This window comes from Oncorhynchus mykiss, chromosome 30 (assembly GCF_013265735.2).
Source record: "Oncorhynchus mykiss isolate Arlee chromosome 30, USDA_OmykA_1.1, whole genome shotgun sequence".
Classification (NCBI taxonomy): Eukaryota; Metazoa; Chordata; class Actinopteri; order Salmoniformes; family Salmonidae; genus Oncorhynchus; species Oncorhynchus mykiss.
In genome coordinates, this window is record NC_050570.1 from 10961741 (window position 1) to 10983701 (window position 21961).

Consider the following 21961-nt stretch of genomic DNA (forward strand, 5'->3'; position numbering starts at 1 on the left):
TTATTTAACTAGTCAAGTCAGTTAAGAACAAATTCTTATTTACAATGACGGCCTACCCCGGCTAAACCCGGACGACGTTGGGCCAATTGTGCACCACCCTATGGGACTCCCAATCATGGCCTGATGTGATACAGCCAGGATTTGAACCAGGGACTATAGTGATGCCTCTTGCACTGAGATGCAGTGCCTTAGACCGCTGCGTCTACATGTGTGTGTTAACTAATTAACTGTACTAGAATGCTTAAAAGGCTGCACATTTTTTTTATATTGGTAATTGGAATCTTTTTTGACAAGGAAAATATTGGATATCAGTATCGGCCAAAAATGTCATATCGGTGCATTACTAATGTTAGATGTTGTACACATGGGGAAATGTGTAAACCAGAAGACAGTCTAGGACCAGGCTCATGTTCTTACAGCTTACAAAATGATAGTGTATGTCTGCATATGACCAACTAAGAATGTATGTATGAGTAGGGGCACCGTAGTACAGTCGTGGCCAAAAGTTTTGAGAATGACACAAATATTAATTTTCACAAAGTCTGCTGCCTCAGTTTGAATGATGGCAATTTGCATATACTCCAGAATGTTATGAAGAGTGATCAGATGAATTGCAATTAATTGCAAAGTTCCTCTTTGCCCTGCAAATGAACTGAATTCCCCAAAAACATTTCCACTGCATTTCAGCCCTGCCACAAAAGGACCAGCTGACATCATGTCAGTGATTCTCTCGTTAATAAAGCTGTGAGTGTTGAGGAGGACAAGGCTGGAGATCACTCTGTCATGTTGATTGAGTTCGAATAACAGACTGGAAGCTTCAAAAGGAGGGTGGTGCTTGGAATCATTGTTCTTCCTCTGTCAACCATGGTCACCTGCAAGGAAACACGTGCCGTCATCATTGCTTTTCACAAAAAGGGCTTCACAGGCAAGGATATTGCTGCCAGTAAGATTGCACCTAAATCAACAATTTATCGGATCATCAAGAACTTCAAGGAGAGCGGATCAATTGTTGTGAAGAAGGCTTCAGGGAGTCCAAGAAAGTCCAGCAAGCGCCATGCCCGTCTCCTAAAGTTGATTCAGCTACGGGATCGGGGCACCACCAGTATAGAGCTTGCTCAGGAATGGCAGCAGGCAGGTGTGAGTGCATCTGCACACACAGTGAGGCGAACACATTTGGAGGATGGCCTGGTGTCAAGAAGGGCAGCAAAGAAGCCACTTCTCTCCAGGAAACATGGTGAGCGCTACCATCAGTCCTGTGTCATGCCAACAGTAAAGCATCCTGAGACCATTCATGTGTGGGGTTGCTTCTCAGTCAAGGGAGTGGGCTCACTCACAATTTTGCCTAAGAACAAAGCCATGAATAAAGAATGGTACCAACACATCCTCCGAGAGCAACTTCTCCCAACAATCCAGGAACAGTTTGGTGACGAGCAATGCCTTTCCAGCATGATGGAGCACCTTGCCATAAGGCAAAGTGATAACTAAGTGGCTCGGGGAACAAAACATCGATATTTTAGGTCCATGGCCAGGGAACTTCCCAGACCTTAATCCACTTTGAGAAGTTGTGGTCAATCCTCAAGAGGCGGGTGGACAAACAAAAACACACAAATTCTGACAAACTCCAAGCATTGATTATGCAAGAATGGGCTGCCATCAGTCAGGATGTGGCCCAGAAGTTAATTGACAGTATGCCAGGGCGGATTGCAGAGGTCTTGAAAAAGAAGGGTCAACACTGCAAATATTGACTCTTTGCATCAACTTCATGTAATTGTCAATAAAAGCCTTTGACACTTATGAAATACTTGTAATTATACTTCAGTATTCCATAGTAACATCTGGCAAAAATATCTAAACACACTGAAGCAGCAGACTTTGCGGAAATTAATATTTGTGTCATTTTCAAAACTTTTGGCCACGACTCTACATTCTCACATTTTCAAAGGTTTAGCCAGGCTAAAAATAACTAATAACTTTCCAGGAACAGTACTCTCAGTGGGTTCCATCTTTGAAGGTGAACACAATAACCTCCACTGCCCATAAACATAAAAAATCCTGCATAGAAAGCCCTGGATCCAGAAATACTTCTCTGCTTGAGGCCATCCCGTTTAGTTACACAGGCCTAACCCAGATTGTCTTTCAAAACAAGAGAACAAAGCTCAAAATGGAATCTCAATAATTCTATTCTTTGTCAATACAACGGCCTCAAATCAACTCTAAAATCGCCCAAAACAAAGACTAGCGTGTCTGTTCCCATGACAACCCTTTCAAACTCTGTGTGGAGTTTGAGGTGATTGGGGGGATAGTATGAGTGCACTACTTGAATGACCTTTGGCCTGGAGGTTTATGAGGGCACTTCATCTGGGTTAATAACATCCTAATCCTACTGGTGCCCTAGTAACTGTGATTGAAGGATTTCTAAACAATGACCACCCCCTTCTCCCCCGTGCCCACCACACCACTCGTCACTTACCCCACAGACCAAGCGTGGTCTGGGTGAAGGCACGAAGCACAACAAGTAAACAGGGACATGCATCATTCTTTAAGTGATCAAATGTTATGTTATCATGATAGCCTCCACCTATCCAGGATGTGTGCTTACCTTGTTGTAGTAGTGTAGCTGTACTCTATGCCACTGACCATCACTGACCCCACTCAGGACAAAGGGTAATACGGTGGTTTTGGCTTCTCCTAGAGCGATGGAAACAGGACAAAGGAAACAGGAAAGAGTTTAATCGACACAGAATCCATTCCAACTGAGTTTGGCCCTTTTCATAAATACCTCCTCTCACTACTCTTTCTTTCTTTGAAGTCACAACCCTGAGCGTGTGACACCCAATGGCAGCCCTGCCACTTGGTTTGGTATAAAGCTGAGGGATGGGGCTGGGGAAGGTTTGGTATAAAGCTGAGGGATGGGGCTGGGGAAGGTCTGGTAGAAAGCTGAGGGATGGGGCTGGGGAAGGTTTGGTAGAAAGCTGAGGGATGGGGCTGGGGAAGGTTTGGTAGAAAGCTGAGGGATGGAGCTGGGGAAGGTTTGGTAGAAAGCTGAGGGATGGGGCTGGGGAAGGTTTGGTAGAAAGCTGAGGGATGGGGCTGGGGAAGGTTTGGTAGAAAGCTGAGGGGTGGGGCTGGGGAAGGTTTGGTAGAAAGCTGAGGGATGGGGAAGGGGAAGGTTTGGTAGAAAGCTGAGGGATGGGGAAGGTTTGGTAGAAAGCTGAGGGATGGGGAAGGGGAATGTTTGGTATAAAGCTGAGGGATGGGGAAGGTTTGGTATAAAGCTGAGGGTTGGGCAGGGAAGGTTTGGTAGAAAGCTGAGGGATGGGGAAGGGGAAGGTTTGGTAGAAAGCTGAGGGATGGGGTAGGTTTGGTAGAACGCTGAGGGATGGGGAAGGGGAATGTTTGGTATAAAGCTGAGGGATGGGGAAGGGGAAGGTTTGGTAGAAAGCTGAGGGATGGGGAAGGGGAAGGTTTGGTAGAAAGCTGAGGGGTGGGGGAGGGGAAGGTTCAGAAAACACAAACCTTTGGACCTCTTGAGTTATTTTAATATCGGTGCTACTGATCCAGATCAGTGAACACTACTTTAGTTAGATAGACTGTCGGTTAATGATTGTTTACTAGGCTAATACCTCCATGGCAGTAATTCCCTGCCAAACTCAACACAACACAGTCCACTGGGTGAACTGCATGATCACTGTTTACCCTCAATTTTCTTGGCTCCATAAACTCTGACCCCTGCCCAGTTGGTCAGAACCTCCCTGTTAATGAGATTTAGTATTTCACAGAGAGGGGGATAGGAGAGAGAAGTGAAGTAAAGCAAAGGGAACAGAGTAAATGGAAGAGTCTGGCGGCCATCTCTTCTCTGCTTCCTTTACGTCCTTACCTGCTGAGAAGGTGAGCTGGATTTGATCCTCGATGATCTCCAAGGCCATGAAGTCGTGCTTCTCGTTAAACCTTCCGTTGTAAAGCAGCAGGGCATTCCTCTCTCTGGTGGCAAACCTGCAGGCCATACAGGAGGTCAGACAGGAGGTCAGACAGGAGGTCATACAGGAGGTCATGCAGGAGCAAAGGTCACATTGATTGTACAGTACAGTACAGGCTTGGGGTAAAAAACATTTCAATTCCAGAAGTACAATGAAATTCTAACTCCAATTCCATTTGATTTTCCAATACTTTCAATTAGGAGAATTTGGAATTGGAAATGAATTTACTTTCTGAATTGACTGAAATTGAAATGGAATTGACCCTAACCCTGGTACAGTATATTATCATTGATTGTATACTATATTATAACTTATTAAACTGTACAATATATTATATTATCATTGATTATACAGTACAGTACACTGAGTGTACAAAACATTAAGAACACCTTCCTAATATTGAGTTGCCCTCAGAACAGCCTCAATTCGTGAGGGCATGAACTCTACAAGGTGTCGAAAGAATTCCACAGGGATGCTGGCCCAAATTGACTCCAATGCTTCCCACAGTTGTGTCAAGTTGGCTGGATGTCCTTTGGGTGATGGGCCATTCTTGATACACACAGGAAACTGTTGCGGGAAAAACAGTGCCTGGCACCTACTACCATACCCTGTTCAAAGGCACTTAAATATTGTGTATTGCCCATTCACCCTCTGAATGGCACACATACACAATCCGTGTCTCAATTGTCTCAAGGCTTAAACCTGTCTTGAGGTAATGAAAGAACGGGGGAGAGTGGGACACATTGAGAGACAAATTAACCTGGGACAATGAGAGTGAAAAGGGAAAATTGAAAAAATAATCATATTGAACTAGAGACAATGAGAGGAGCAAAAGGAATTTGGAAAAGTATGGAGGGAAGGAGGATTGGTGCAGACAGACATAGAACCAGAGCTAGTACTGGGAGCCATTCCGCTGTGTGTCATGAACCCTTTGGCACGTAGCGGGTACGGACACAAAGGTCAAAAGCCATATGGCACAGGGCAGCGTCACAGGAAACCATGATCAACAAAGCCAAACATCTAGAGTCCCCTGGCTCCACGCATCACTTCCTGTTTTTACCTTTGCCAGGGAACCTGAGCTGGACGCGAGGAAGAGATGTTTCACTACAGCCTTGATATATAAAATGTCACTCCAGGCAAGCTCTTCAACTTTTAAAGTATTTCAAATTAAAAATGAATACTATTTGAACCAATATCTGCACCTAACCACTGGATGAAATGGCTTGTGCTTCTTTCGTGAAAACAGAACAGAAATGTCAAGGCTGATGTACCAGCCCTGTGATTCAGCACTTCTGTGATTTGAAGTTCAGATGTGCCTATGCCTAAGCATGTCCAGTGAGTGAGACAACGAGAATGAGGCAATGTTTATTTGTGATTCCATTGATACAGCCATTACTGCTTATTACAAAGGGTTGTATGTACAGTACCAGTCAAAAGTTTGGACACACCTACTCATTCAAGGGTTTTTCTTTATTTTTCCTATTTTTTTACATTGTAGAATAATAGTGAAGACATCACAACTATGAACTAACACATATGGAATCATATAGTGACCAAAAAATTGTTAAACAAATCAAAATATACTTCAGCAATTTCAAAGTAGCCACTCTTTGCTTTGATGACAGCTCTGCACACTCTTGGCATTCATTCAACCAGCTTCATGAGGAATGCTTTTCCAACAGTCTTGAAGGAGTTCCCACATATGATGAGCGCTTGTTGGCTGATTTTCCTTCACTCTGCAGTCCAACTTGCCTTGAATTCTAAATAAATGACTGACAGTGTCAGCAAAGCACCCCCACACCATCACACCTCTTCCTCCATGCTTCACAGTGGGAACCACACATGCGGAGATCATCCGTACACCTACTATGCATCTCACAGCGGTTGGAACCAAAAACGTCAAATTTGGACTCATGAGACCAAAGGACAGATTTCCAACGGTCTAATGTCCATTGCTGGTGTTTCTTGGCACAAGCAAGTGTCTACTTATTATTGGTGTATTTAGTAGTGGTTTCTTTGCAGCAATTCGACCATGAAGTCCTGATTCACGCAGTCTCCTCTGAACAGTTGATGTTGAGATGTGTCTGTTACTTGAACTCTGTGATGCTGCAATTTCTGAGGCTGGTAACGCTAATGAATGTATCCTCTGCAGCAGAGGTAACTGTGGGTCTTCCTTTCCTAGGGCGGTCCTCATGAGAGCCAGTTTCATCATAACCTTTGATAGTTTTAGCGACTGCACTTGAAGAAACTTTCAAAGTTCTTGAAATTTTCCATTTTGACTGACCTTCATGTCTTTAAGTAATGGTGGACTGTGGTTTATCTTTGTTTATTTGAGCTGTTCTTGCCATAATATGGACTTGGTCTTTTACCAAATAGGGCTATCTTCTGTATACCACCCCTACCTTGTCACAACACAACTGATTGGCTCAAACGCATTAAGAACTAAATAAATTCCACAAATTAACTTTTAACAAGGCACACCTGTTAATTTAACCAGTTGCATCTCTAGGGGCGCTATTTCATTTTTGGATAAAAAACGTTCCCGTTTTAAGCGCGATATTTTGTCACGAAAAGATGCTCGACTATGCATATTCATAAAGAAAACACTCTGAAGTTTCAGAATCTGCAAAGATTTTGTCTGTAAGTGCCCCAGAACTCATTCTACAGGCGAAACCAAGATGATACATCAAACAGGAAATGAGCAGAATTTCTGAAGCTCTGTTTTCTAATGTCTCCTTATATGGCTGTGAATGCGACAGGAATAAGCTTAGACCTTCTGCCGTTTCCCCAAGATTTCGGCAGCATTGTGACGTATTTGTAGGCATATCATTGGAAGATTGGCCATAAGAGACTACATTTTCCAGGGGTCCGCCCGGTGTCCTTTGTCTAAATTTGTGCGTAATCTTCAGGTGCGGGCATTTTCTCCTGGGATTCAGGAGAGAAAGCACACTTCCACGAACAATATATCATCGAAGAGATATGTGAAATACACCTTGAGGATTGATTCTAAACAACGTTTGCCATGTTTTCAGTCGATATTATGGAGTTAATTTGGAAAAAAGTTCGTGTTTTGAGGACTGAATTTTCGTTTTTTTTTGGTAGCCAAATGTGATGTACAAAACGGAGCTATTTCTAATACACAAAGAATCTTTTTGGAAAAACTGAGCATCTGCTATCTAACTGAGAGTCTCCTCATTGAAAACATCTGAAGTTCTTCAAAGGTAAATGATTTTATTTGAAGGCTTTTATGTTTTTGTTGAAATGTTGCGTGCTGGATGCTAACGCTAATGCTAACGCTAAATGCTAACACTAAATGCTACGCTAGCTAGCTACTTTTACACAAATGATTGTTTTCCTATGGTTGAGAAGCATATTTTGAAAATCTGAGATGACAGTGTTGTTTACAAAAGGCTAAGCTTGAGAGATGGCATATTCATTTCATTTCATTTGCGATTTTCATGAATAGTTAACATTGTGTTATGCTAATGAGCTTGCTGATAGATTTACACAATCCTGGATACAGGGTTTTTTCATAGCTAAACGTGACGCAGAAAACGGAGCGATTTGTCCTAAACAAATAATCTTTCAGGAAAAACTGAACATTTGCTATCTGAGAGTCTCCTCATTGAAAACATCTGAAGTTCTTCAAAGGTAAATTATTTTATTTGAATGCTTTTCTGTTTTTTTGTGTAAATGTTGCCAGCTGAATGCTAATGCTAAATGCTACGCTAAATGCTACGTTAGCCATCAATACTGTTACACAAATGCTTGTTTTGCAATGGTTGAGAAGCATATTTTGAAAATCTGAGATGACAGTGTTGTTAACAAAAGGCTAAGCTTGAGAGCTAGCATATTTATTTCATTTCATTTGCAATTTTCATGAATAGTTAACGTTGCGTTATGGTAATGAGCTTGAGTCTGTATTCACGATCCCGGATCCGGGATGGGGAGATCAGAAAGGTTAAATGCATTCCAGGTGAAGCTCATGAAGCTGGTTGAGAGAATGCCAGCCCAGCTGTCATCAAGGCAAGGGTAGTTATTTTTAATAATCTCAAATCTAAAATACATTTTGATTTGTTTAACACTTTTTTGTTTACTACATGATTCCATATGTGTTATTTCATAGTTTTGACGTCTTCACTGTTATTCTACAATGTAGAAAATAGTAAAAAATATAATAAAAACCCTTGAATGAGTAGATGTATCCAAACTTTTGACTGGTACTGTATATTCAGACATGGATGCTATGATACTATGTAAAAAAAACTACAGGTGTTTTTGAATGCAAAGAGAACCCCCCCCAAAAAGCCACACGTACACATTATTATAGGGACATGTTATAAGACACATAGGTGTACTTACATGAAGGACACAGTGAAGTGAAACCTCTGTCGTAGCCCTCTGAAGGTGATGAAGGACTGGCCAGGAAAGCTGCGGGTGCTCATCTCACAATAGGGTTTCTGGTACTCCCCTGGGAGGCACTGGCACACAAACCCCCCCACCAGGAGATCCACACACCTGGCCCCGTTCTTACACACCCCCGGAACGCAACGGCCAGAGTGGGAGTTCACCTCACAATGCTCACCTGCAGGAAGGGAAAAGGAAACGGGCGGCCCAGGTGAGCGGGAGTTCACCTCACAATGCTCACCTGTAGGAAGGGAAAAGGAAACGGGTGGCCCAGGTGAGAGGGAGTTCACCTCACAATGCTCACCTGTAGGAAGGGAAAAGGAAACGGGCGGCCCAGGTGAGCGGGGGTTCATCTCACAATGCTCACCTGTAGGAAGGGAAAAGGAAACGGGCGGCCCAGGTGAGCGGGGGTTCATCTCACAATGCTCACCTGTAGGAAGGGAAAAGGAAACGGGCGGCCCAGGTGAGTGGGAGTTCACCTCACAATGCTCACCTGTAGGAAGGGAAAAGGAAACGGGCGGCCCAGGTGAGCGGGGGTTCACCTCACAATGCTAACCTGTAGGAAGGGAAAAGGAAACGGGCGGCCTAGGTGAGTGGGAGTTCACCTCACAATGCTCACCTGTAGGAAGGGAAAAGGAAACGGGTGGCCCAGGTGGGCGGGGGTTCACCTCACAATGCTCACCTGTAGGAAGGGAAAAGGAAACGGGCAGCCCAGGTGAACGGGGGTTCACCTCACAATGCTCACCTGTAGGAAGGGAAAAGGAAACATATGGCCCAGGTGAACGGGTATAAAAAACTGCTGAGTATAAAAAAACTGAAAAACTGTTATTGACAAAAGTTGAGGTAGGTGTGCAAACGGGTACACATGTTCTCCTTTAAATCCTCCTTTCAGGCCTTTATATTGTGATGTGTCCTGGGCGAAGCCCCACAAATATATTTTGGGGAACAAGCTGAAATCAGTCAGGTTTTCAGCAGACACAAGTTCAACTCCATTATAACACAACCTACAAGCTAGTCTGAATGGACTCAGAAAGAGGGGGGTTGGGGTCCAACCCCCCTTCACAAGCATGTCAAAACACAGCAGATTGTAACCACCATGCTCTGTGACCCAGACTGACCCTCGGCTCTTTGCTGAAACCAAACGGCTTGTGGCATAATGACAACAGAACAATGGAGTGTCTTTGTCCAAGCAGCAGGCCACCTTGGTGGTCTGTAAGACACCTGTCATGACCCATCAGCAACCCACACTGACACTGTCCTGCCTGGTTAACTAGACTCGAGATGTGTTTCAGAGGTGACACCATTCAAATGGATGCTGATGTCAGTAGTGATGACATCACTCTGTTTTCCTTTCCCTAACAGCTTGGGGTGACCATTAAGGGGTCACGTACTGAGCTGAAAGATAGCTCCCAATAAAAAAAAACAGGAAAGGATCATTTACAGTATGGTAAAAATGTATTACATGACAAGGCTTTTATATGGAAGCAATAGAGAACAGAGACAGGAAGACTACAGAGAAATGTGTGTGGAAAGTGAAGTGGGATTATGTCACCCTTTAAGGGTCATTGTACTTACTACATATTATGAAAGAGAGCACCAAGGAGTCAAGAGATGATTTTCCCACAGGTCAAAAAGAACATTGTCAACCCACAAGGTCTTTGCATTCCAATGTGCCACTACCAGATCTATTTCCAGCTCCTAGTGTGGGGTGTTGTGTGCTGCAAATTACCCTGACAAGATCTGGATAAAAAGAACTCCGATGACTTACGGGGCACGGAATTCCAGCAGGTAATGACCCGACTGCAAGACAGATAATCTCCGGTTTGGAGGGAATTACAAGGGATCTTTTTCCCGAAAGTGTGAGAAACCTGAGGCCAACACTGTCAGGTCAACCATCATCAGCCACGTTATGACTTGAGACTACCTGGGGCTGGACAAGAGTCTTCAAAGCATTATTGGCTAGGGTTTGATTAACAGGTAATAGCTTCTCTGCAGAATCATGGTTTTGACTGTGGGCCATGTCTTTAATATAGGGGAATATTAAGCTCTATAGACAGAGGCTCTGTCAAAGCAGATGTGAGTTCTCGGTGGGGGTAGGCATGTTTCTATCTAAGTACTAATGACACAGAGACTAACCCTAACCCTAAACCAATGAGAGAAAGACTAACCCTAATCCTAATGCCAGAGAGACTAACCCTAACCATAATGACATAAGTAGTTGTTGTTATTGCATATCCTTAGATATACTGCAAAAATTGGCTGAGACTGTTATTTTTTAAATTATTCATTGTAATTCACTACAAAGCTGTATCATTCAACCTTAATGACAAAGATAATGACCCTAACCCTAATGACAGGGCGAATAACCTTAACCATAATGACAGAGACTAACCCTAACCCTAATGACAGGGCGAATAACCTTAACCATAATGACAGAGAGACTAACCCTAACACTAATGACAGGGAGAATAACCTTAACCATAATGACAGAGAGACTAACCCTAACCCTAATGACAGGGAGAATAACCTTAACCATAATGACAGAGACTAACCCTAACCCTAATGACAGAGAGAATAACCTTAACCATAATGACAGAGAGACTAACCCTAACACTAATGACAGAGAGACTAACCCTAACCCTAACGACAGAGAGACTAACCCTAACCCTAATGACAGAGAGACTAACCCTAACACTAATGACAGAGAGACTAACCCTAACCCTAACGACAGAGAGACTAACCCTAACCCTAATGACAGAGAGACTAACCCTAACACTAATGACAGAGAGACTAACCCTAACCCTAACGACAGAGAGACTAACCCTAACACTAATGACAGAGAGACTAACCCTAACCCTAATGACAGAGAGACAGGAAAGAAAGTCAAAAGCAAAGTCAGAGTGAAAGGTGAAAGAAAGACTGAGTCAAGTAGGAAACCAAAAAGTGGATAACAACACTCACCGGTGAAGTCCTCCGGACACTCACAAGTGTACCCGCCTTCCCTGCTCCGGCACTTTCCGTTATTCTGGCAGGGACCCGAGTAGCACAGGTCAATCTCCGTCTCACAGTAGTCCCCCGTGAAACCTGCTGGGCATCGGCAGCGCAGCCCCGTCACCGGGTGGATAGGCCTGAACAGCACCGTATCCGAGGACACGAAGGGTGCCGAGCTGTCGAACCTCAGCACCGACACACACTTCATGTAGTTCTCACAGGGCTCGCGGAGGCAGATGTTATCGTCAAATGGCAGCACATGCTGGCTGGACACCAGGGTGAGCAGAGTCCGGTTCAGATAAATCTGCTCCTGCAGGGCTTCTGAGGGGAAGAAAGGTCCAGAGGGGATGGTGCCCCCGGGTCCCCCAGGAGGGCGCAGGGCGGAGAAGGTGACGTTGAGGATTCTCCCCTGGACGTGTGTGTCCTTCTGGATGTTGAAGACGAAGACGCCATCAGGGCGGGTGGACAGGACCGCTGCCACGCCCTCCATGAAGAGGGCGAGCAGCGGGGACAAGAAGCGCTCTTGGGACATGTTCTCAAGGCGCACCGTTATGCTGTTGGTCAGCATGTCGTCGGTGATAATGGTGACACGCAGGGTGCAGAGGGCTGTGACACGGTGGACACCGTCTGGAATCAGAGACAACCAGGATCAACCAAGGTCATAGAATAACACTTTAAAGATGCATTAAAGACACAAAGGTCATGTCAGTCAACATTTGAAAACATACCCCATTAACCTAATTGCAAACAAAGCACTGCTTTTCACCTCTGCTGGCTTGTTCCACTTTAACTTAATGCCTTTTGGTTTGAAGAATGGTCCAGTAACTTTTCAACTTTATCACCACAATAAAGCAAGATTCTTCAACAATGATCACTGGAGAAAGATTCCTACTGACTGTGCCCACTTTTTCATCCCGTGCCAAATCCAAGGTAAAACTCCAACCTGTGAACATTAGCGCAGACAGTGTTTCCTCCATTTAAACTGAAATTGTTCGACTGGCGCTTAAATCTCACAGCACCTTCTCACTTTTATACAAAGAGTTTGGGGATTTGGGATATAGGCTAGCAAAGTAGGTAGAAGCACTTTCAAGTTCACTGTTGCAACACTAACAATACAGTGCATGAATAAATTACATGGTGTAGTGTTCCTTGTCAGTATCTGACAGACACAATGTCCGATATACCATAGCCCTACACTATAGCCCTACACTATAGCCCTACACCATAGCCCTACACCATAGCCCTACACCATAGCCCTACACCATAGCCCTACACTATAGCCCTACACTATAGCCCTACACTATAGCCCTACACTATAGCCCTACACTAAAGTCCTACACCATAGCCCTACACTATAGCCCTACACCATAGCCCTAAACTATAGCCCTACACCATAGCCCTACACTATAGCCCTACACCATAGCCCTACACTATAGCCCTACACCATAGCCCTACACTATAGCCCTAAACCATTGCCCTACACTATAGCCCTACACAATAGCCCTACACTATAGCCCTACACCCTAGCCCTACACCATAGCCCTACACTATAGCCCTACACTATAGCGCTACACTATAGCCCTACACTATAGCCCTACACCATAGCACTACACTAAAGTCCTACACCATAGCCCTACACTATAGCCCTACACCATAGCCCTACACCATAGCCCTACACCATAGCCCTACACTATAGCCCTAAACCATTGCCCTACACTATAGCCCTACACTATAGCCCTACACTATAGCCCTACACCATAGCCCTACACTATAGCCCTAAACCATCACCCTACACCATAGCCCTACACCATCGCCCTACACTATAGCCCTACACCATAGCCCCACACTATAGCCCTACACCAACACCCTACACCAACACCCTACACCATCGCCCTACACCATAGCCTTCCACCAACACCCTACACCATCGCCCTACACCATCGCCCTACACCATCGCCCTACACCATAGCCCTACACCAACTCCCTACACCAACTCCCTACACCAACTCCCTACACCATAGCCCTACACCATAGCCCTACACCATCGCCCTACACCAACGCCCTACACAAAACGCCCTACACCAACTCCCTACACCAACACCCTACACCATCGCCCTACACCATCGCTCTACACCATCGCCCTACACCATCGCCCTACACCATCGCCCTACACCAACGCCCTACACCAACGCCCTACACCAACGCCCTACACCAACGCCCTACACCATCGCTCTACACCATCGCCCTACACCAACGCCCTACACCAACGCCCTACACCAACACCCTACACCATCGCCCTACACCATCGCTCTACACCATCGCCCTACACCAACGCCCTACACCAACGCCCTACACCATAGCCCTATAGTGAGAGATGAAGGACTATGCCTAAAACCAGTGGGTTGAATAGGGTCAAGGGAATTATTTCCAGATTGTTAAGGCTTTGTTTGGCGTGCTCTCCACCCTGATGGTTCTTCACAGTACCCCTCTACCATGTGAACGCAGAGTGGTATAATTACCAAACAAAGAGGACAAGGTTTCGACTCTTGTTACACTGTCCTCTCACATACTGTCAACTCAGCCAGACACGCAAGGGTAGACACAACAAAAGCCCCCCCCAACACTCACACACACGAAAGATCCCCAGTAGCAGCTGGTCATACAAAGACATATGGTGCCAAGACACACAAAGGTTTGTAGACAAAAGAGAGATTTTCTGTACTTGTACCACATAATTACAAGGAACATGTATTTGTGTATATTAAGTATCTACAATCTGGGAAACTCTACCTCAGTCCAAATCAATGCTTGTTCCTACCCCACTCAGATACCGTTTACTTTACCTCAGGAGCCAATGACTGCATTCCCATTACGTCTTTCAAAACCCACTTAACAAGATGAGAACAAAAGCTATCTGAATATTTGCCTAAAGAACATCTTTCATGGCTTTTATTTGTGTTGTATCATGCAATACAATGTAAAAGCTTTACGTTTGAGGTAAACTTTAAATAGGCATACCAAGCCCATCCTGGTAAATAATCTTGAGCTATAAAATGCTGGGATCACAATAGAAATTCGAAGGCACTCTGACTGAAGACAAAACAGGGTGATACACAACCAACAACTTGCTAAAGGCAAGGCACTGTACATTTGGTAAGATGTCTGCAACCTGTTCCCTGCATTAGCATTTATTATAATTAACCCAGTCCCACACACATCTCACCTTAACCCAGTCCCACACACATCTCACCTTAACCCAGTCCCACACACATCTCACCTTAAGCCAGTCCCACACACATCTCACCTTAACCCAGTCCCACACACATCTCACCTTAACCCAGTCCCACACACATCTCACCTTAACCCAGTCCCATACACATCTCACCTTAACCCAGTCCCACACACATCTCACCTTAACCCAGTCCCACACACATCTCACCTTAACCCAGTCCCACACACATCTCACCTTAACCCAGTCCCACACACATCTCACCTTAACCCAGTCCCACACACATCTCACCTTAACCCAGTCCCATTTCAAAGGTCTTAATATCTGCGTTTGATAACTGTACCAATTGGCTTCTGTCATCATCTCGTTTGAAGTAATGGTCTCGTTATCTAGGAGATGTGCTGATGCTTGCATGCCCAGGCAAACAGGACACCCTGGTGTGTGTCTGTCAGACACTGAGATACCCGCCACTAGAATTGGCACACAAGCCAAAGAGGTGCTCTTTATCTAATGGGTGCCAAGCAGACCGCTCTCTGAATCCATGACTGGGTTGTAATTGTGTTTTAATGCACTATTCATTACCAGGGTCTGCACCTTCACGCTACTGCCTACTAATTCATTGTTGCTGATCAGACTATTCCATGTAATTTAAAACAAAAAAACATTTAGATTTTTTAAAGTAGTTCATTTGTTTGCTGGTGGTATGTGCAACCTTGTCATCCCCTATTTTCGCTTGAATGGACCTTGTTGTGTTTTTAAACTGAAGTAACAAGTTGTCTGGCAAATGCTGCCTCTTCAATGTACTCCATATTCATTCTGTTTGTACAAGTCTTCTCATTTTACAATGCAAAGATATGCTGTTCAGCAATAGTTCATCATTTATTAATAGTTTAGAACCACCCAGAGGTGGCAATTGCCAAATCCTATGTTTATGTAACCGATGTTGTCTAACAACTTAAGGTGAATTGTGTGTGGGACTGGGAGACTACTAGCTATACATTATGGACAGGGGAGTGACAGATGGGAGTTCAGCAAGCAGTGGGACACAGATGGATCAAATGTCAACATTAGCCATTAGCTCTTCCCTGCCCAGACACCCTCCCTCCTCCCAATAGGGCTGGTTATTCCTTGACAAAACACCCTCCCTCCTCCCAATAGGGTTGGTTATTCCTTGACAAAACACCCTCCCTCCTCCCAATAGGGTTGGTTATTCCTTGACAAAACACCCTCCCTCCTCCCAATAGGGTTGGTTATTCCTTGACAAAACACCCTCCCTCCTCCCAATAGGATTGGTTATTCCTTGACAAAACACCCTCCCTCCTCCCAATAGGGTTGGTTATTCCTTGACAAGACACCCTCCCTCCTCCCAATAGGGTTGGTTATTCCTTGACAAAACACCCTCCCTCCTCCCAATAGGGTTGGTTATCCCTTGACAAAACACCCTCCCTCCTCCCAATAGGATTGGTAATTCCTTGACAAAACACCCTCCCTCCTCCCAATAGGGTTGGTTATTCCTTGACAAAACACCCTCCCTCCTCCCAATAGGATTGGTTATTCCTTGACAAAACACCCTCCCTCCTCCCAATAGGGTTGGTTATTCCTTGACAAAACACCCTCCCTCCTCCCAATAGGATTGGTTATTCCTTGACAAAACACCCTCCCTCCTCCCAATAGGGTTGGTTATTCCTTGACAAGACACCCTCCCTCCTCCCAATAGGGTTGGTTATTCCTTGACAAGACACCCTCCCTCCTCCCAATAGGGTTGGTTATCCCTTGACAAAACACCCTCCCTCCTCCCAATAGGATTGGTTATTCCTTGACAAAACACCCTCCCTCCTCCCAATAGGGTTGGTTATTCCTTGACAAAACACCCTCCCTCCTCCCAATAGGGCTGGTTATTCCTTGACAAGACACCCTCCCTTCTCCCAATAGGGTTAGTTATTCCTTGACAAGACACCCTCCCACCTCCAAATAGGGTTGGTTATTCCTTCCCTCCTCCCAATAGGGTTATTCTGTGTGAACATGGAACAAAAAACGTCAATCGGATTCAGTATTTTCCAGGAATTTAGCACAAAGAAATGTCCTTTGGAGGAAGATGTTTCTGTTTCTCACAGAATGACCCTACTGAGACAAACAACTACTTTTATCTATGCTCTTTCAAGACCTAACCTACCTTTTCTTTCCGATGACAAACACCCGACCCAACATAGAATTTGATTCACCACCTCAAACACAAATCGATAAAGCTTAAATGGCATAGTGATTCTTTACATCTTCAGATATACTGGACATAATACTTGTTTATTTTTGCCATCAATACTGGCTTTACAACATATTTTTGGTAAATAACAAAAACAACAAACTGAGCATTTTGGCGTGTTTTATTTCAGGGTCAAGAAACAATCAACTCCACTACGCCCCATCACAGGCATAGGCATTGCATTTAGGCAGACAAGGGGTGCTCTTAATCGTCCGTGACCTCTGTTAGCAATGTGAGGAAGAATAGGGTCACTGTTATAGCCAGGCAGAGCACTGTTATACCAAAATAACAAGCAACTGCACTGAGGGGCTAACTATTTCATTACTCCTGGGAGGTTTGAGGTTAGCTACTTCGTTTAGCTTTTAGCTGTGGTTTGTCTTATTACATCAACTGGTCGTGCAGACAAGTACGGTTGATATAAATAATACGGCTTAGGTTGAAGCAATGTTGAAAGTAAGAGTTTAAGATGAGAAGCTTTAACATTTAAATGACATAAACAAAGACAGAGAGACTTTTCTAAACGAATGTCCCCGTGAATGAACAAGTCCTCTCAGTTGGAAAGTAACCCGTATGAGTACACTAATCCATCTCATTATCCACCATTGTATCCACAGGTTTGAAAATACCGTACAATATAATTTGGGTGGATGTAGGCTAACGCTGAGAAATCAAACGTTTCTTTCAGCTCAACAGATTGTCAAAGGCAATGTCACACTGTGTGAATTCACTTAACAGTTGACTGGATTGGATCCTTCTGCGTCTCAATTGTAGCTAATGAAATTACATCCCTTCGCTTTCCATCATTAACAGGGTCTATGATCCACAAATCCAGGATTCTCCCATTGCGACTTCGTCAATTGCTCTTTTTGTAGAAAGATTATAGTATTTCTCCTAGATCAGTAGCACAACATACAAGATGTTCTACCTCACCAAAAAAGTATTGGCAACAGCATTGCTGGTGGCTGACCCAAATAATGCATTGGTGCTTGGTGCTGGGCCAGTGGCCAGCCATCGCACAAAGAGCCCTGGGAAAGACAACGGTCAGAGTGCCAATCTGCCTCCCCAAGTGCACACTTTGAGCGTGGAGCAGCACCCGAACATGAGTCTTTCCCAGCCCGTCATAGAGACATTTGATGACATTTCTTCAGCAGCACATGGTGGAGAAAAGTAATGACACCTTACTTGAATCCATGTCAAATAGCTTTGTTATACTTTACACAGAACAAACTAAATCTAGGGATTGCAGGAGATGCTTCAGAAATGTTGACACACACCTAGAAAATCATGAAAGAATCCAGCCACCCAAGCCATAGACTGTTCTCTTTGCTTCCACATGGCAAGTGGTACTGGTGCATCAAATCTGACACCAGCAGGCTCCTGAACAGCTTCTATACCCAAGCTATAAGACTGCTAAAACAGCTAACAGAGTATCTGAGTTGAGACCTTTTTTTTGCACTGTCTTTATGCACATTCACACACACTCCAACACACATAACATGCACACACATGTATACTGACTCCAACACACATAACATGCACACACATTTATACTGACTCCAACACACATTCATACAGACTCCAACACACATTTATACTGACTCCACACACATTTATACTGACTCCAACACACATTTATACTGACTCCAACACACATAACATGCACACACATGTATACTGACTCCAACACACATAACATGCACACACATGTATACTGACTCCAACACACATAACATGCACACACATGTATACTGACTCCAACACACATAACATGCACACACATTTATACTAACTCCAACACACATAACATGCACACACATTTATACTGACTCCAACACACATAACATGCACACACATTTATACTGACTCCACACACATGTATACTGACTCCACACACATGTATACTGACTCCACACACATTTATACTGACTCCACACACATTTATACTGACTCCACACACATTTATACTGACTCCACACACATGTATACTGACTCCAACACACATTTATACTGACTCCAACACACATTTATACTGCACACACATTTATACTGACTCCAACACACATGTATACTGACTCCAACACACATTTATACTGCACACACATTTATACTGACTCCAACACACATTTATACTGACTCCAACACACATAACATGCACACACATGTATACTGACTCCACACACATGTATACTGACTCCAACACACATAACATGCACACACATGTATACTGACTCCACACACATGTATACTGACTCCAAGACACATAACATGCACACACATTTATACTGACTCCACACACATTTATACTGACTCCAACACACATTTATACTGACTCCAACACACATAACATGCACACACATGTATACTGACTCCACACACATGTATACTGACTCCAAGACACATAACATGCACACACATTTATACTGACTCCACACACATATATACTGACTCCAAGACACATAACATGCACACACATTTATACTGACTCCACACACATTCATACTGACTCCACACACATTTATACTGACTCCACACACATTTATACTGACTCTGCACACATTTATACTGACTCCACACACATTCATACTGACTCCACACACATTCATACTGACTCCACACACATTTATACTGACTCCACACACATTCATACTGACTCTGCACACATTTATACTGACTCCACACACATTTATACTGACTCTGCACACATTTATACTGACTCCACACACATTCATACTGACTCCACACACATTTATACTGACTCCACACACATTTATACTGACTCCACACACATTCATACTGACTCTGCACACATTTATACTGACTCCACACACATTTATACTGACTCTGCACACATTTATACTGACTCCACACACATTCATACTGACTCTGCACACATTTATACTGACTCCACACACATTTATACTGACTCTGCACACATTTATACTGACTCCACACACATTTATACTGACTCCACACACATTTATACTGACTCCACACACATTCATACTGACTCCACACACATTTATACTGACTCCACACACATTTATACTGACTCTGCACACATTTATACTGACTCTGCACACATGTATACTGACTCTGCACACACCCAGTCACATACAATCATCATATACACTGCTGCTACTCTGTTTATCATTTATCCTGATGCCTATTCACCTTACTCCTTCCTATACATATGTACCTCCATCACTCCAGTATCCCTGTCACCTTACTCCTATACATATCTACCTCCATCACTCCAGTATCCCTGTCACCTTACTCCTATACATATCTACCTCCATCACTCCAGTATCCCTGTCACCTTACTCCTATACATATCTACCTCCATCACTCCAGTATCCCTGTCACCTTACTCCTATACATATCTACCTCCTCCACTCCAGTATCCCTGTCACCTTACTCCTATACATATCTACCTCCATCACTCCAGTATCCCTGTCACCTTACTCCTATACATATCTACCTCCTCCACTCCAGTATCCCTGTCACCTTACTCCTATACATATCTACCTCCATCACTCCAGTATCCCTGTCACCTTACTCCTATACATATCTACCTCCTCCACTCCAGTATCCCTGTCACCTTACTCCTATACATATCTACCTCCATCACTCCAGTATCCCTGTCACCTTACTCCTATACATATCTACCTCCTCCACTCCAGTATCCCTGTCACCTTACTCCTATACATATCTACCTCCATCACTCCAGTATCCCTGTCACCTTACTCCTATACATATCTACCTCCTCCACTCCAGTATCCCTGTCACCTTACTCCTATACATATCTACCTCCATCACTCCAGTATCCCTGTCACCTTACTCCTATACATATCTACCTCCATCACTCCAGTATCCCTGTCACCTTACTCCTATACATATCTACCTCCATCACTCCAGTATCCCTGTCACCTTACTCCTATACATATGTACCTCCTCCACTCCAGTATCCCTACACATTGTAAATATGGTATTGAAACTGACCCTGTATATAGTATGCATGCTTACTGTGTTCTTATTTCTTCTTCTTTTATTCATTGTGTTTTTGTTCTACCTTAAGTCATTTTTAGTACTACATTGTTATTCATTAGTGCATTGTTGGGTTTAGAGCTTTGAAGAAAGGCATTTCACCGTACTTTGCACGTGACATTAAAACATACTGTAGTTCAGTGAAAAGAAGCTTGTGCACACTGAGCTTGCACATTCTTATTTTGTGCCAACCTTTCGGCCGCATGGCCTTCATCACAGCTCTAACACGCATTTAGCCATTTCTTGGAAACAAAACTATCAGCTTTGATTGAAGATGACTAACTTAGGAGTAGGTCTATTCATCTGCCTGCCATGCGACTGGAAGTTACTCTATTACTTTCCCTTACACGCGTTTGGGCCGCATTCTACTGCCACAATACAGACATTACACGGTCATACCCGCCCCAACACAACCCCAGAGGAATGCCATCAAAGCTGAGTGAGGCACCGCCAGGTTAATTCATGAAGCCTGTAGCAGTAAACGTCTCCATGTTGTGCCATAAAGCTCATGATAAGGATCTTATAGGCACTCAGGAATGGATGAGGCTCACAATGGAAGTCGGTCAGTTCAATTCGACTGCTTTTCAGTCAGACCTGAGACAAAAGAGGGGGAGAAGAAAGGTGATGGGGAAAGAAAGGAGTGGAAAATGTTTTTTAAAAAAGATAAAAAAAGAGAAGGTTACATGTGCAACTCTGTGTTGTTGTTTGTGTCGCACTGCTTTGATTTATCTTGGCCAGGTCACAGTTTTAAATGAGAACATGTTCTCAACTAGCCTACCTGGTTAAATAAAGGTGAAATAAAAAATAAAAAACATGTTAAAGGGAGAGAGGGAAAAGAGAGTGGTGGGGGGAGATAGAACACAGAGAGGAGAGAAAGTGGAGTGGAGGGAGGGGAAGGGACTGAGCACTCACATAGCGCTCCAAAGCTTGTCCCTATTCATCCGACTCTGGCTCTAAACAACATTGGTGGGGAACATTGAGGCTTTGATCATGGCAAAGGTATAAAACACCAGGAGAGAATAGCATGGGGTGGTCCTCAACTGACCATGCTAT

General features: G+C 44.0%; 1 protein-coding gene across 1 annotated transcript in view; it reads right to left on the minus strand.

The window, feature by feature from the left end:
- Positions 1 to 21961, minus strand: part of LOC110522734 (cadherin EGF LAG seven-pass G-type receptor 1) — an 89755-nt gene that overhangs the window by 39400 nt on the left and 28394 nt on the right. Inside the window, exons 2-5 of the mRNA XM_036968797.1 lie at positions 11346 to 12002; positions 8340 to 8562; positions 3878 to 3993; positions 2600 to 2688 (exon numbers count right to left, since the gene is read on the minus strand). Coding sequence (XP_036824692.1) covers positions 2600 to 2688; positions 3878 to 3993; positions 8340 to 8562; positions 11346 to 12002 — 1085 coding nt within the window. The remainder of the gene's footprint in view (positions 1 to 2599; positions 2689 to 3877; positions 3994 to 8339; positions 8563 to 11345; positions 12003 to 21961) is intronic.